This window comes from Podarcis pityusensis, assembly GCF_964106645.2.
Source record: "Podarcis pityusensis genome assembly, chromosome: 5".
NCBI lineage: Eukaryota > Metazoa > Chordata > Lepidosauria > Squamata > Lacertidae > Podarcis > Podarcis pityusensis.
In genome coordinates, this window is record NC_138032.1 from 85,936,813 (window position 1) to 85,952,435 (window position 15,623).

Here is a 15,623-nt window from a genome sequence, read left to right on the forward strand (position 1 = left end):
CTCCACTGCAGATGAACGGATGCCTCCTAGTCCAATTTGGACCATTCATGCAATGTGCCAGAGCGAAGGAAGCCTCCACACATGTATGCTGTGAGTAACAAGTTTCCAGAGTTGTTAGACCCTCCCCTTCCCCAGTTCCAACAACTTCAAATACAGGAATATGTATGGTACAAAACAGCTTTCAAAAAGTGAAGTCTCTTCAGGAAACAAAGATTTTTTTAAAAAAGTGGGGGGGGGGAGAGGGAATCCTAGGTCCCTCCAGATCTAGTCATCTATAGCATAAGGACCAGATTTCCCCATAATAGTGAGTCATTTATACAATGCAAATAACAAGGAAATTAAAAACCCTCTACCAGAACAATGAGACTCATCTCTTTCTGTACTCTAACACAGGTGTAACTCAGCACATTCATCCTGAACAGACAACAGGCAAACAACATGGATCATATTCAAGATACTCACTATCTAATAATGCTTTTCCTTGCTTTTTAACTTACAAACAGCTACAGAGGAATGGGAGGGCATCTGTATCAACACACTGAATGTATAAGTACAGGAGGCTGCATCAAAAAGCTTGTCCTGTAAGTGGTCCTATTAGTAGTTGTTTCAATTTCACATAGGCTGTAAAAAGGCCTCAGAGCTCAGCTTCTAGTATGCTAAAGCTACATGGAACAATGGGTTGCCCACTATGATGTGATGCAAGATGGATTGCTTTAACACATCAGCATCATCAGAGCCACTGTGACATCAGCAGATACATTTGCCAAAATTCTGTGGACATTGATCACAACTGTTGTGCTGATCCTAGCTAGTATTTTTACAGTTTCATCCAGAGAAGAATACCATCAATAAAAGATGCAATTAATGCAAATCTGCATTCAAAGTCATTATTAGAAAAATGCAATAACATACCAAACTTTAAAGTTAAGCAGCTCATCAAGAAACGCTGTCACTGTTTAGAAATTTCATTGTTTCTCCAGTAGTTAAAAGAGAAACAATACACTATGTAATTTCTTTGCTAACTACTCTACTAATATGTTAATGATATCATTACATGATTTTACAAGTACAACATGTAATTTCATTTATTTATTCTCCATAGAGGCAGTGGGAAGGTGCAGATTAAGAGGCTGTCAAAATGGTAAAGTGACAGCTCATGCAAATTTATTTTTGCAATATAGCATGTAAGGAATGCAAATGCTAGTTAAAACAAAGTAGCTTCAGGCACTCAAGGTGTGCTTCAGGCATTGCATAAATGGATGAAAAATGCTAACAAATTAGAATGTCAAAAGCAAAGTGGGGAGGGGGAGGAAATTGAGGGTTCTATTTAAATGGCATTAAAACGATAACCTGACGGTAAATCAAGGCAAATATAAACACACGTGGGGTACTTTACCATCCCCAAACACTGTCGGAATTACCTGAGCTGGCACAGAACCAGGACAAGGAACAACTATAGTGAATTTGGATTTGATTGAAAAATTAACTGCAATGAATAAAGGTGAGGATTGCTAGTCAAGTTATTGTGTGTAAGCAATCTCAATTCTCTGTGTTAGCAACTTTCATCTTTGCCTCCTCGTTTTTGTTCTGGGGCCACTTTCATAATGTGCTTGTTCCCTTTCAGCTGAAAGCTTTGCAAAATAATCACTTTAGGACATGATGCATATCAAGATACAGATGCACATTTGAAATATGCTAAATGGAGGGGGGGAGCTGCTGGGTGGGACAATTAGGAGTGTAGAAAGGGAAAGATTAAGAACCTGTTTCCCCTGTCACTTCTCAGTTCTTATCTGCCTCTCGAAGCAGCTTTTCATGCTTAAAAAAGCGGTGCTTCTATGTAGTTGCATGCAATATAGTTTCTCCCTTAGTATTCAGGCAGCAACAATAAATTGCCCCCCCCCCCGAACTTGAAAACTTGACATATTTTTGTGACTTTGGGGTTGATTCTAATGAAGGTCTTATTCATTTGTAAATGCGGCCTTTTTTTTCCTTACAGACCACCACAACTACCTTTGTGCCTTGGAGAATACAAAATCTAACTGTTCAGGTTGGAGTCTACAACCATAAGGAGATAATCTACCCCCTGAAGACGTACAGCAGTCTGAGGGTTACATCCCATCCAAACCTTAGGTAATCCCTCAAACTATTTAGCTTCCATTGGCTCTTTCACCTAGTGCATAATCCATAATCAAACCCTGGCTTTGCTAGAATAAAGACTGCCCAGGAACCACTGTGTTTCATTTAAGGTTCAGGACAGATCTGGGTTACAAACCAAATTTCCATTTCCCTCAAATAATGGGGGAAACAGCCATCCCAGGTGTGCAACCAGGTATCTCTAGCACCTGGGAGGGACTTAGCTGGCATTCTCCATCTTGGAACGGAGTCTACAAATTGCAACTTCTAGCACACTTTCATCTTTGCAACCGTCTCCCTCATCCCATCCCACCCGTACTTTGTTAATATGCTTGATGGATGAAGAATTCCAGAGTTTGTCATATTTTTGTGACTTTTTGGCTGGTCCTAATGAAGTTCTCACTCAAGGGGGGACTTTGGAGCTTTTCCTTCTTTGGAACGCAGTGGTGTCCACCTGACTCTCTTTGGGTAACTATGCATTTTGAGAGCAATCTTTCCCAACATGGAACTTTCCAGGTGATGTTGGACTTTCTCTTGTCTGGTGGAGATGCTGAAAAGCTTAGCACTATTGGAAGAAGCAAGAAACCAGCCAGGAAGGTGGTTAGACCATGAGATGGAGAGGGAGTAAAAAAGGAGGAGAGAAAGACAGCAAAATAAGAGCTAAACAAATGCATTTATAGTGGTTGTCACTGCAAAAGATGTTGGACAGGTCCTCATCGCCAAGCCACTTTTCAGGCAGAGCATCTAAAAAGCTACGTTAAATGGAGGTGACAAGAGATGAAGTTGTAGGGCTCATTGGCAAATTAAAATTTAACAAGCCACCAGGTGTGGCTGGCATATTAAATATTTCAAATGTGATGGCTGATCTTCTAACGTCAAATGCAAAGTCACTATAATTGGCTTTTATTAAAGGACTGGAATGAAGCCAACATAACACCAATGTTCAAAAATGCTCTGTGGTTTTGTTTAATAACCCAAGTTGATTACTTTGGGGCTCTTCTGATGTAACCTTTTCCTCCAAAAGAGTGTGTTTAAAAGTATCCCTTTATGGAGGGAATACACATGGAAGACATTATAATGTAATCAAAAATCATGTGGATTTCCCCAGAAAATATCTGAGCAGGATAGCAGATTCTTCCTGCATCTTGCTTTCATAGGTTTGGGGATGGGAGTCCACATGAATTTAAAAGTTCCATGTTTTCCACACGCATTACATAGCTTGATGGGAATTATTCCATGTGGAGAAAAAAGAGTGTGTTAAGATCGGATCCATTTTACTTTGAGACAAGCATGCTGTCAAGACACCTAAATTTGATTGTCACTTCTTACTATTTCCTTACTGCAAATCTCAGGGGTAGGAGCATATCAAGTGACCCACTTCAGCATTCCAAGACACTGACATCGGTACATCAATAAAATTTCATCCCTTAACAGCAAACGTTCTGTGTAATGACTGATCTACTGAGCCAGCACCATGGCAAGAGACCTACGGTTTTTCTTGTATCCAAGACAAAGAAAATATTTAGCCTTCCAAAACATATTTGTTAAAATTCCTGTTCTGAAGCAGGATTCTAATTTTTTTCAGAAAACTGTGACACATGTAGGAAAACAATCTGGTTCTAGTCACTGTTGCAATTAAATACGACTTGCAATATGATAACTTCAGTTTTTAAATGTTTCCCTTCACTGAAAGCCAAAAGTAGCAATCCTTAATCCAAGAAAGGTATCTAGTTTCCTTTTTAATCTATTATCCGTTGTAATAATGTCTGGGGCTTTAATGAATGATAGCAGTACTAAAACCTTTGTAGAAACATAAATACTTTGGTAGAAATACCTTCATCTATTTCTAAAATAGCTACATTAAAAAAGACACCCCCCTTTTTTACACTGCATATTTAAGGCAGGTATCCATATGGAAGCTATTAATCCCTAAAATGTTTAAAGCCATTTTAAGTCGCAAAGATTATGTGACCTTTAAAAGTTATTCGGGTTTCAGAACAGTAAAGCTTTGAAGATGGCAAATTTTCAGTTTAATTGGGGAAGCAAATAGAACACAATCTTAAAGTGAGTTATACATTAAGAATTAATGGTATACAAGAGGAGGTATGTATTACAAACCAGAAGTAAACCACAGTTCAGGAAAAATTCTCCAGCAGTTGCATCCCAACATGCCTAAAACAAAAAAACTAACATTTCCGCTAATGAGACAGCTTGGTATTTTATTCTGTCAACTGATGGCTTAAGGTATCATAGTGTTGACGACTCAGCCAACTGACTGTTTGGATATAGTCAACTGACTGCCAACTATTTGAACAGAATCAAGTATTTCAAAAATGCCACAGGGCCTCCTCAGAAAGAGGGTGGGGAATCCCCAACATAGAACTATACTACGTCGCCAACCAAGTGCACCACATAATCCCATATATTCTAGAGGATGAAACAAAACAGTGGGTACACCTGCATAGAGACATAATTGAAAATACCCCCACCACAGCATACACATTCCTCGCAAACAAACTAAGGAAAATCCCCACAACACTAAACAGGTTCACACAGACCATGCTTAAAGCATGGAAGGAAGAAGCAGGCAAACTGCCCCCAACCCCATCCTCACTAATCCCCCGGGCACACACCCCACTATTACATCTGGGGCATTTGCCCATTCGTTTGAAAATGTCTGTACGGGGGGGAGAGAAAGGGTTAATATGCAGACCAATAGGAAAGCCGGAGGCGGAGCCCACCTGTTTATAAAAGGGCTTAGCCTGAGGTTTGGGGGTAGGTAGTTGGTTGGTTTTAGTGGGTTGGTTGGTTGGGAAAGGCAGTTGGAAAAGCAGTTGGCAGAAAGTTGGAATTAGAGAGACAGTTAGGGCAGTGGGTTCTTGTGTGAGGGGTGGTAGAAGAGTTAGAGACAGGATAAAAATAAGACTAAGAAGGTAAAGAGTAACAATGTTTTGAATGCAGTTAAAGATTATTTGTGTCTGCAATAAACTACACTCTTCTTTGTTAACTTAAGAACCTGACTGAGACTAAGTGATTTACCAGGGAGGACCTGGTTGGTGGTAGCGGATTAGTGGTGTACAGGTCAATAGTCCGTGAGATGACCGGGGGCTCCATACGAACGCCACACCATCATGCAGCACAAAACTTCCAGATGAAAACTTGGGAGTGACAGGAGGCGGCGGCAGTAGCAGCATCCTGCGAGGCCTTACAGCAGCAACGGGAGATGGCAGCAATAGCAGCGGCAGCCTGCGAGGCCTGGTGGGGACACAAGCAGTGGGGCTTGCAAGTCCTCCTGACGGTAGTGGGGGGCAGTGGCAGAAGCTGTGGCAACCTGCCTCAGCAAGGCTTGTAGGCCACCTCTGCTTCTGCCACCGTCTCCTGCTGCCGCTGCATGGCCTTGCAGGCTGCCACTACTGAAACTGCCATGACAAGGCCTTGCAGGCCAGAGCTGCTTCTGCCACCCCTGCCCACTGCTGTGGCGAGGCTTCACAGGCTGCTTATTGTGCCCCTGCTGCCAGGCTGCCACTGCTTCTGCCCTCTAATTGTTGATTCTGTCACTGCCAGGCTGCTGCTGCTTCTGCGCCTAGCAGTCTGGCAGTTCCAGATTATTTGTATTCACTATGACTCATCATCATACTTTGGATTGTCCGGAATACCACCATTTGGTAGCCAAGCCCCAAACCAAAAGTCTCATTAGGATGCATTTTGGCTTGCCTGCTGCTGAAAATGACAATGAGGTGATTGGTGGTATCATCAGTCATCATTTTAGACCCTTAAGTAGTAGCAGGACATTGTCCTGTTTGTCTCTGCGTAGTTCTTATTTCATACATTGTAATATATTGATATATCACAATGTTTAGCATTTTGGCTTGCCTGCTGATGAAACTGAGGGTGTGATGATTGATAATATTGTCATTTATCTGTTTTAGTCCCCTAAGTATTAGCAGTTGCTAGGACATTGTCCTGTTCACCTCTGTACGGTTCCATCCTTATTTCAGACACTGTAGTAGATTGCAATGTTTAGCTGGTAATAACACGTTTTGGACGATATATTGATGTATCACCCAGCCCTACTGCCTGGTGCAGAGGTAGACAACCTGGTGCCCCCCTGAATTGTTGAGCTATAACTACCTTCATCCCTGAGCACTGACCACACTGGCTGGGGCTGGTGGGAGTCATAGTCCAGGACGAGGAAGATCCAGAATCAAATCTTCATTCCGAATGAAGGTTATTGGCAGAAAGGTGGCTCTTCAGTGAAACACAGCATATTTTAAACAGCAAATGTCTTAACAAGTGGATAATTACGGTTGCAATTCAATTCAATTCAATTCTATATATTACCCATCAGTTTTTTAAGTATAGGTACATGGTACTCACAGGGACAAGGATCCAGGAGTTACCGTCTGATCTCTAACAAGGATCAACCTTCTGAGTGCACCTGGGTAATCCTGCATTTCTATTTTATGCGTTCTATTTTTACACATTTAAGCTCTGTAACATGTTTAGTTCTCAGATTCAGAATATTTATAAATTTACTCAGTGCTTTTTTTCTTTAAAAATGTTTAGGGGTACTCTCATTTTCCTACTCATGTTGAGATACTGCCCTTCAATGAGGCCAAACTTAGATTCACAAAATGTTTAGGGGTATGTGTACCCCTACGTCCCCCCAGAAAAAAGCACTGAATTTAATAATCGAATGGGGGTAACAAGAGACTAGGGCCCTGCGGGACCTGACATCTTTCCGCAAGGCCTGCAAGACAGAGTTGTTCCACCAGGCCTTTGGTCAGGGCCCAGCCTGACTCCCTCCTCTGGCAACCTGCACAGAACTTTGCTTAACGGTTGCCATTAATTTGATTTTAATTAATTTTTATAATGAAATGTTTTAGAATGTTGGATTATTTGATTGTTTGATTATTTGATTGTTGTTAGCCGCCCTGAGCCTGGCTTTGGCTGGGGAGGGCGGGATATAAATAAAATTTATTATTATTATTATTATTATTATTATTATTATTATTATTATTACCTTGTGGCAAAACACTGTGCAGCTCACTGAAAACCAGCCCTTCAAGGGAAGTGCTAGAAACCCAACCTCCAAGTAAGTGACCTTGCTTATTATTTCTGTACAAAGAAAAGCAGTACAGTACGATTACATCTTACACGGGGGTTCGGCTCCAAAGGTTCCATGTATACGAAAAAATGTGCCTATTCAAACCACCTCCTTGGAACCATCCCTGCATGAGCATTCCTAGACTTTGGAGCCCCCATGCCTGGCAAAGAAAGGAAGAGAGCTTAAAATCTCTTTTCACACTGGCAAAATCCAGTGTAAAAATCGCTTTTAAGTTTTCTGCCTTATTTGCTTTTAACTTGCAGAATTTCAACCAGTCAGTACCAGGTATGGTTGAAATCCTGCAAATTAAATGCACATAAGATGCAATTGTACTGTAATCAATTGTTTAAACAAATTCTTTTTCAAGGTTATAGTTCCAAAAGTCACAAAAGAGTGTTGGCTCCATGATCAAAATTATTAGTTTATTAAGCTTTTATTTAGTTGAAAAACAATGTTCCAATTGGAGTAACCAGTTACTTTGCACATATGTTTGGAAGGGGGATTAATTATAAAATGAGAAATTTGAATTAAAGCAATCAAATGAATTTGCAAGGCAGTGAGTAGAAGTACAATTAGAAACTTCTTCCACAGAATTTAGTTTACAAGATGTTATCACAACTCTCTTAACCATTTTCCTACTCTTAATGTGGCAGCTTCAGAAATCCTGAACACAAATCTTTGTAACTGGAGTATATTTGGATTAATAAATACTGGTTTGAAATGACAATTGTTTTATATAAAACTGAGTATTAAGAAGCCTGATGAAAGCTTCCCTATGTCTACTGGCTAATAAAATTTAAATCACTCTTGAGTAACCTTCTAAGATAATTCCTCAATAGGTTGTTAACACTAGCTCATAAAACAAGTTATTGTTTTGAATGAGTAAAAGGAAAATTCCTACATTGGCTCCCAGTACATTTCCGAACACAATTCAAAGTGTCGGTGCTGACCTTTAAAGCCCTAAACTGCCTCGGCCCACTATACATGAAGGAGCATCTCCACCCCCATCATTCTGCCTGGACACTGAGATCCAGCGCCGAGGGCCTTCTGGCGGTTCCCTTGCTGCAAGAAGCCAAGTTACAGGGAACCAGGCAGAGGGCCTTCTCGGTAGTGGCACCTGCCCTGTGGAATGCCCTCCCACCAGATGTCAAATAGAAAAACAACTACCAGACTTTTAGAAGGCATCTGAAGGCAGCCCTGTTTAAGGAAGCTTTTAATGTTTAACAGATTATTGTATTTTACCTGGAGTACTGTGTCCAGTTCTGGGCACCACAGTTCAAGAAGGACACTGACAAACTGGAACGTGTCCAGAGGAGGGCAACCAAAATGGTCAAAGGCCTGGAAACGATGCCTTATGAGGAACGGCTAAGGGAGCTGGGCATGTTTAGCCTGGAGAAGAGGAGGTTAAGGGGTGATATGATAGCCATGTTCAAATATATAAAAGGATGTCACATAGAGGAGGGAGAAAGGTTGTTTTCTGCTGCTCCAGAGAAGCGGACACGGAGCAATGGATCCAAACTACAAGAAAGAAGATTCCACCTAAACATTAGGAAGAACTTCCTGACAGTAAGAGCTGTTCGACAGTGGAATTTGCTGCCAAGGAGTGTGGTGGAGTCTCCTTCTTTGGAGATCTTTAAGCAGAGGCTTGACAACCATATGTCAGGAATGCTCTGATGGTGTTTCCTGCTTGGCAGGGAGTTGGACTCGATGGCCCTTGCGGTCTCTTCCAACTCTATGATTCTATGATTCTATGATTCTAATCTTTTGTTGGAAACCACCCAGAGTGGCTGGGGAAACCCAGCCAGATGGGCAGGGTATAAATAATAAATTATTATTCTATTATTATTCATTGTCCAATGGTAGTTTCACAGAATGTAACCTCCAATGCAGACTGAGACATGGTGGCAAAATTTAATTTATGCTTTGTTTTAACCTTACAGACCTCAGCATTATACAGAACTCTGAAGGGAAGAAATGTATGTCTCAAAACACATTAAGCAGCAAAGAAACTGCATCTCATCAAAATTATATAGTGGCTTTCAGACAATAGTTAACAACGCAATCCTATACATGTCTACTCAGAAGTAAATATCATTTCGTTACATAGCATTACTCCAGGGTGCATGAACATAGGATAGAAGCATAAGGTATGTTTAGTAGCACTGGGAAATATATTGATATATTGTCCAAAACCGGTTGAAGTCCATATCGTGATATCGGTTTCTTAATTTTTGACCTGGCAATATATCGCGAATCATGATGTTAGTGTGTGTGATATGCAAAAATCAGAATGTGGGAAAAACCTTGAATTTACAAAAGCAACCACTTGTGCTACAATTGTGAAAATGGACAGGGTACCCATGACAGCAAAGCATGTTTCATGTTGACTTATTAGAAATACAAGGCAGCATTACCGACATATTTCAAAAAGTAATTTAATATATAACACTGGCTCACAACACCACTGTATTTTACTATTTATATTTTTCCCAGCCATTCATAGGAAATGAGAGTTGTAAAATGTTTTGATTACTTTACTTCCCAGAGGCACAACCAATGAGGCCTGTGCAGCAATGGGACATGGTGAGGACTTGCCCTGATGGAAGTGCATAAATCATTCTATGATTCCAAGGGAAAATAATTACACTGTTGCCTAGCTATGCCAACCTAATACACAAAGGAATTTTTTGCCAATACTTATTCATCAATGACAATTTATAAAATAAAATTCCATCATGTGTATTAATTCTTTGTCGCTCTCAGCTGCAGCTAAACGACATGGCATTGTTCCATGTCCATTTCAAATTGAGAAAACACAGAGATTAAGAGTGCTACAAAAGTTTACCACAAAATGCCTGCAAGAAAAAAATCTTATGGAGGGGTAAGGCAAATAATAAAATAAAATAAAATAAAATTCTAACCTTAGCCTCTCCTCTCTCACACACAAACATATGTGTTCACTGAGAAGAGTCAGCACACATTGTCAATTTAAGTTGGACTAATTAATAATCCTTATGACAACAGTGTATGCATCCTATTAATATGCTACCTTGTTTATAAACAGGCACAACACCAAGATCACACATCTATCATCTATAAAGATCATCTCTGCCAGAAGTCCCCACTTAGAAAGATATCACACTCTAAGTGGAAGCCTAGTATAGATGATTACTTCAACTTGAATTCAGGGGCAGGGATCTATTATAATACAAGACTTATGGTATAAAGTATATATACTGTGTATATATTGTATAATACAAGACTTACGGTATAATACAAGACTTACGGTAAACTTAGAATCTTCAATGCTTTCGAAGAATTCTATTCAGACTTTTATAACTGGAGCTATTGTTTTTATTAAGTTATGCTTACGTTTCCAATAAGTATCTCTGCTTCCAGCAAACACTGGCTTTATAATAACCACTGATGTTGCAGAAAAGAAAAGAAAAACAAAATGGATTGTCTCCAACGCTTCAGTTGCATGTGGGGAGCAGACTTCAGCTTGCACAATGGGCCTTTCTATTCCTCTCCTCGCCCCTGTAGTCTGGATGCACTCAAAATGTGTTATAGGATGGGGGGGGGGGGGCTTCTTTGGAACAGAGTCTAGGGTTGTGCGGGGCACTCAAGGCAGGGGAGAGCAAAGGAAAGTACCACTGGACACAACCCTAAGGCTGCAATCGTACATACATCTTAAATACCAGCAATGTCAATGGGACATGTTACTCTATGCATCTTTTCTTGGAAGAAGGTAAAGGTAAAGGGACCCCTGACCATTAGGTCCAGTCGTGACCGACTCTGGGGTTGTGGCGCTCATCTTGCTTTATTGGTCGAGGGAGCTGGCGTACAGCTTCCGGGTCATGTGGCCAGCATGACAAAGCCACTTCTGGCGAACCAGGGCAATGCACAGAAACGCCGTTTACCTTCCCGCCGGAGCGGTACCTATTTATCTACTTGCACGTTGATGTGCTTTCGAACTGCTAGGTTGGCAGGAGCAGGGACCAAACAACGGGAGCTCACCCCATTGCGGGGATTCGAACTGCCGACCTTCTGATCGGCAAGTCCTAGGCTCTGTGGTTTAACCCACAGCGCCACCCGCGTCCCTTTCTTGGAAGAAAGGCTCACTAAATTCAGTGAAGTTTGCTCCTTGGAATTTGCATACACAACCTACTTGGACAAAGAATTGCAGCCGAAAGGAGAAGCAACATTCTGGCATAGAGAACCTGCATTAGATTTTTGAAGCCTCGTGCAGTGTACTGCCATGATAACACAACAGGGAAATGAGATGGGATGGTATATACAAAACAGTAAGTATATAAAATTGACCTTTTACATTTAAGTTTAACTGCAAATAATACGCTAGTAAATGAGGCATGATCTCGTTACATTATGTCGAGAATTGGATGACATTTAATTTTGAACGTAGTAGGTGATAACGTTTCAAATTCAGACATTCATCTGTGCTATTATCTTAACACCACAGAAGCCATTGCTATCAGCATTTTTTTTTTCATTTCTGTGATTGTCCTCCAGTGAATTCTCAAGAATTTCTAATAAAAATGAATTATTGTACTAATTAGTAAATCACTAATAAAAAAACAAGCTTTCAGTATACTGTAATTTATCCTGGATAATATTACTTTATCATCCAAACGTTAACACATCATAAGGATGAAGTATACCGGTTCTCAGTGTTTTTACACACAAAGCCGTAACTGACAATGAAGCTCACACACCTTTAAAGAGCAGTTTTACCTGCAAAAACAAAGCCAGCACAAGTGGTTGCCTTTAGTTAGCTTAGCTGTACTATATCAGAGAGAACTGGAAAACTAGAGTAGCTGCTACTTTTAGATACAGCAAATAATTTCCCCTCCTCCCTCTTTGAAAATACTCTGATTATCTTACTTGCAGTAAGTTGCAGTTTTGTGTGGATTTATAAAAAGCTTCCATTAAACGAACACTCTCTTCCCAAAATTGTTCTATGGTGTTTTAACATTTTTCTTCCATTTTAAAAAAAAATCCTAATTAATACATTAGGGCAGTGGTTTTCAACCAGTGTGTGATGGAACCCTGGGATGCCTTGAATGATTGATGGTCAGGCTGTCGCAGGCAACACCGGCCTCCGTCCCTCTTTCCTTCCCTCCCTCCTCTGATGCCCTCTCACGTCTCTGCCTCCCAAAGGCTTGCACAGCTGTTTGTTGCAGCAACCCTGGCTACAAGCTCCCCAGGCAAATGGTGCCTCTGGGGCTGGCCAGGGGGTGCTTCCCAGGCCCCTGTGGGGCAATGTGAGGAGGCACCTCTCTTTGGGGCAGAGAGGGCAGCTCAGAGACCAGAGTGGCAGCAGTGGCTGTCTGGATGACTCCCAAGGAGAGGGGAAAGGGAAGAGGGAAGAGGAGAGGAGGCTGAGGGAACCCTCCACAAGGGAGAGTGTTTGAAAAAGGGTGAGAAGATGTCAGTTCTGCAGGCAAGGGGTGACATAACTGGGCTACTGAGCCCCACAGGGGTGCCGCAAAAAGAATTTAGTTGGTCAAGGGAGACATGGACTCAAAAAGGCATTAGGGTTTAGGGTTGGTGAAGAAAAAAATCACTTCTTTTCCTATGTGTAGCTGCTGAGGACACACTTCTATCAATCACAGTATGGTCGTATAAATTCTACTAACAATGAAGAGCTCTTTGCTCAAAAAGTTTTAGTGAGGTCCAATTTAGGTCTTAGAACATCTTACAAGGAAAAAAATACTTGAGTGCAACTCAACTATTATTAAATTGCATTGGCTAAAATGAGAATAAAAGTTCATCGTGACTAACTTTTCACAATGATTTCAACTGGGCTCCATGACCCTGAGCTCTCTCAAAGCTGTTTTGACTTCTATCCCTAACTGCAAATAAGCATATATGTATATATTCCAGATTTCAGACCTAAGCAACTTCTTGATTTTAGCTCCCAATGCATCAGGTAAGCGCAACTGCTATGATCACTATAGCCACAGAGCATGTAAACTAGGCAGAGCAACAAAATGTAGCACGAATAACCAGGCACTACTTAGAAACTATAATTATTTCCCTATTATTTCCTGCAGTCACAACATATCCCACTTTGTATCTTGCTAGATCCCAACACTCCCCCTCTTCCTCACTGCTTGCTGAAGGACAAGGTAAGAGTCCTGTTTTGTTTAGCCAGAAATCTAAAACAAATAATAAACAGTGTGTGTAAAAGGAAGGCAAAAAAATGTGTCCAAATTTAAGATGGCCAGTCATCTTATATTGTACACTATTGTTGGCAACTACATAGCAGTGTTATGTTCCTATGCTCTAAGATAAACAAGGTTATGAGGAAAAGTTTTAAAAACAACTACCTTTTTCAAATTTAATTTAATCTGAGGGATTACAAACCTGGGCCACTTTAACAGAATTCTGAGTCGATCCACCAGCATGGTACTCTACTTTGAACTTTTTCACAAGTTCTTCAAATCTGTAAGAAATCACAGGAAGAGAAGAGAAAAAAGGAAGTTACTTTTTTATTTTCCACACTTTAGAACTTCACACTACAAAACTATTTGAGCTAAATGAAATTCAAGTTACTAGCTGGTTTTTTTTTCCTTACAAGGGGGGCACTTAATAAACACGCAAACACACACACTTCACCAATTCTGGCACTATTTGAGAATCCTTGCTTAAAAGAGAAACAGCATACACTGAGAGAACAGGCCTCTCTATCAAGCAAGATACTGAACATACGGTATATGTATTGTTTCTTACAGCCATGTTTTTCTTTCAGCAATTTTTCTGGCTGAAAATATGGAGGTAAATCCATATTCTCAAACAAATACAGTGGTACCTCGGGTTAAGTACTTAATTCGTTCCGGAGGTCCGTTCTTAACCTAAAACTGTTCTTAACCTGAAGCACCACTTTAGGTAATGGGGCTTCCCGCTGCCGTCGCACTGCCAGAGCACAATTTCTGTTCTCATCCTGAAGCAAAGTTCTTAACCTGAAGCACTATTTCTGGGTTAGCGGAGTCTGTAACCTGAAGCGTATGTAACCCGAGGTACCACTGTATATGCAAAGTTCTGGCGCACACACAAGAATGAAAAAAGTTGTTTCTCTTCGTTTTCTTTTCCAATGTAAATGAGGTATTTCTCTGAATGATCTTGTTTTAATCCATCTTGAATCTGAACATATACCCAAACAATTAATTTCTCATATGCTGCTATATTAAGCCGTACTTCAGCTGATTATGCACATTTTAAGTTCTTTTTATATTAAGTCCCACAACTTTACTGGAATTGAATCTTATGCTCGACCCATTTAACTCGTGCACAAATTTATTGCATATGTCACCCAAGCAGATGTGGCTGGAGTCAGAGCAGACACCATGGGGCCAAAATAATAAGGACATGAGGATGGAAGGAAAAGGTCTCCCACCCGAATATGTATTTATGGTGCCAAACTTTCTTGTTTAATAGCTATTTTACCTTTCAGTACAACATTAAGAATTAAGGGTGAAACCAGTGCTCCTGATCTTCTTAAGGAATGGTGTTTAATCAGGTGGAGGCAGCCCCTACAGCAAACCCACGCACCATGCTGTTCTGGATAGTCCCCTAAACCTATGGTTCAGGGGCACATGGGAAAGGCAGGGGGAACTGGAGGAACAAACCAACTTTCAAACCTTAGTTTATTATGTTGGCATATTTCCACCACCCGTAGTTAAGGTTAGCCACAACTTGGGATTTATTATACTGAAAATCACAGCAAGCAATTCTTAAGTGAAATAAGTAAATACTAGGATTTAGGTGCAATGTTGAACTGCAGTTAATCTAAAGCTGATTTTTCATATCCTCCTCATGACTGTGGTGGAGGGAGGAGGGGTGCATACACATGACACTGGGCCACTGTGTGGCTTTTCCATGGTACATATTGCGACTAAGCTGCATTCACAGTTATGGATATATCAGAGCAGTCATAATGATCACAGGCTGCACTGGGGGGGAAATAAATGTTTCTGTTGATTAGAGCTGTACTAGAAGAGAACGCATATGCAATAATTGATTTCTCAGAATGTTTTTATACTACAACAAATTCAATTTATCTGGCTGATGAAAAGATTGAGAAGCTTATTGGGTGGCAGCTTTTGGTAATAGAAATACAGTACCGATTAGAGCTTCCATTGTGATACAGACTGAATTCCCAAAGAAAAATAATTTTCTGAGCTCTCAAGGGTCTTTAGAAACTACAAGCAGACGTAAAGCTATTCCCAGTTCTGTGTTATTACAATAATATCTACAAAAATGTTTCCCACCTTTCTACTGCAATCGCACCAAAAGTGGCTCATAATTCAGAAATGAAACAAAATTACAAACGAAGCAAACAGCAAATGATTAAAATAGCAGT

The 15,623-nt window shown here is 40.6% G+C and overlaps 1 protein-coding gene across 3 annotated transcripts in view; it reads right to left on the reverse strand.

Moving 5' to 3' along the window:
• Positions 1-15,623, reverse strand: part of ADK (adenosine kinase) — a 201,080-nt gene that overhangs the window by 115,457 nt on the left and 70,000 nt on the right. For all 3 annotated transcript variants that reach the window (XM_081006532.1, XM_081006533.1, XM_081006531.1), the window contains exon 4: positions 13,628-13,706. In XM_081006532.1, the coding sequence (XP_080862658.1) occupies positions 13,628-13,706 (79 nt within the window). The remainder of the gene's footprint in view (positions 1-13,627; positions 13,707-15,623) is intronic.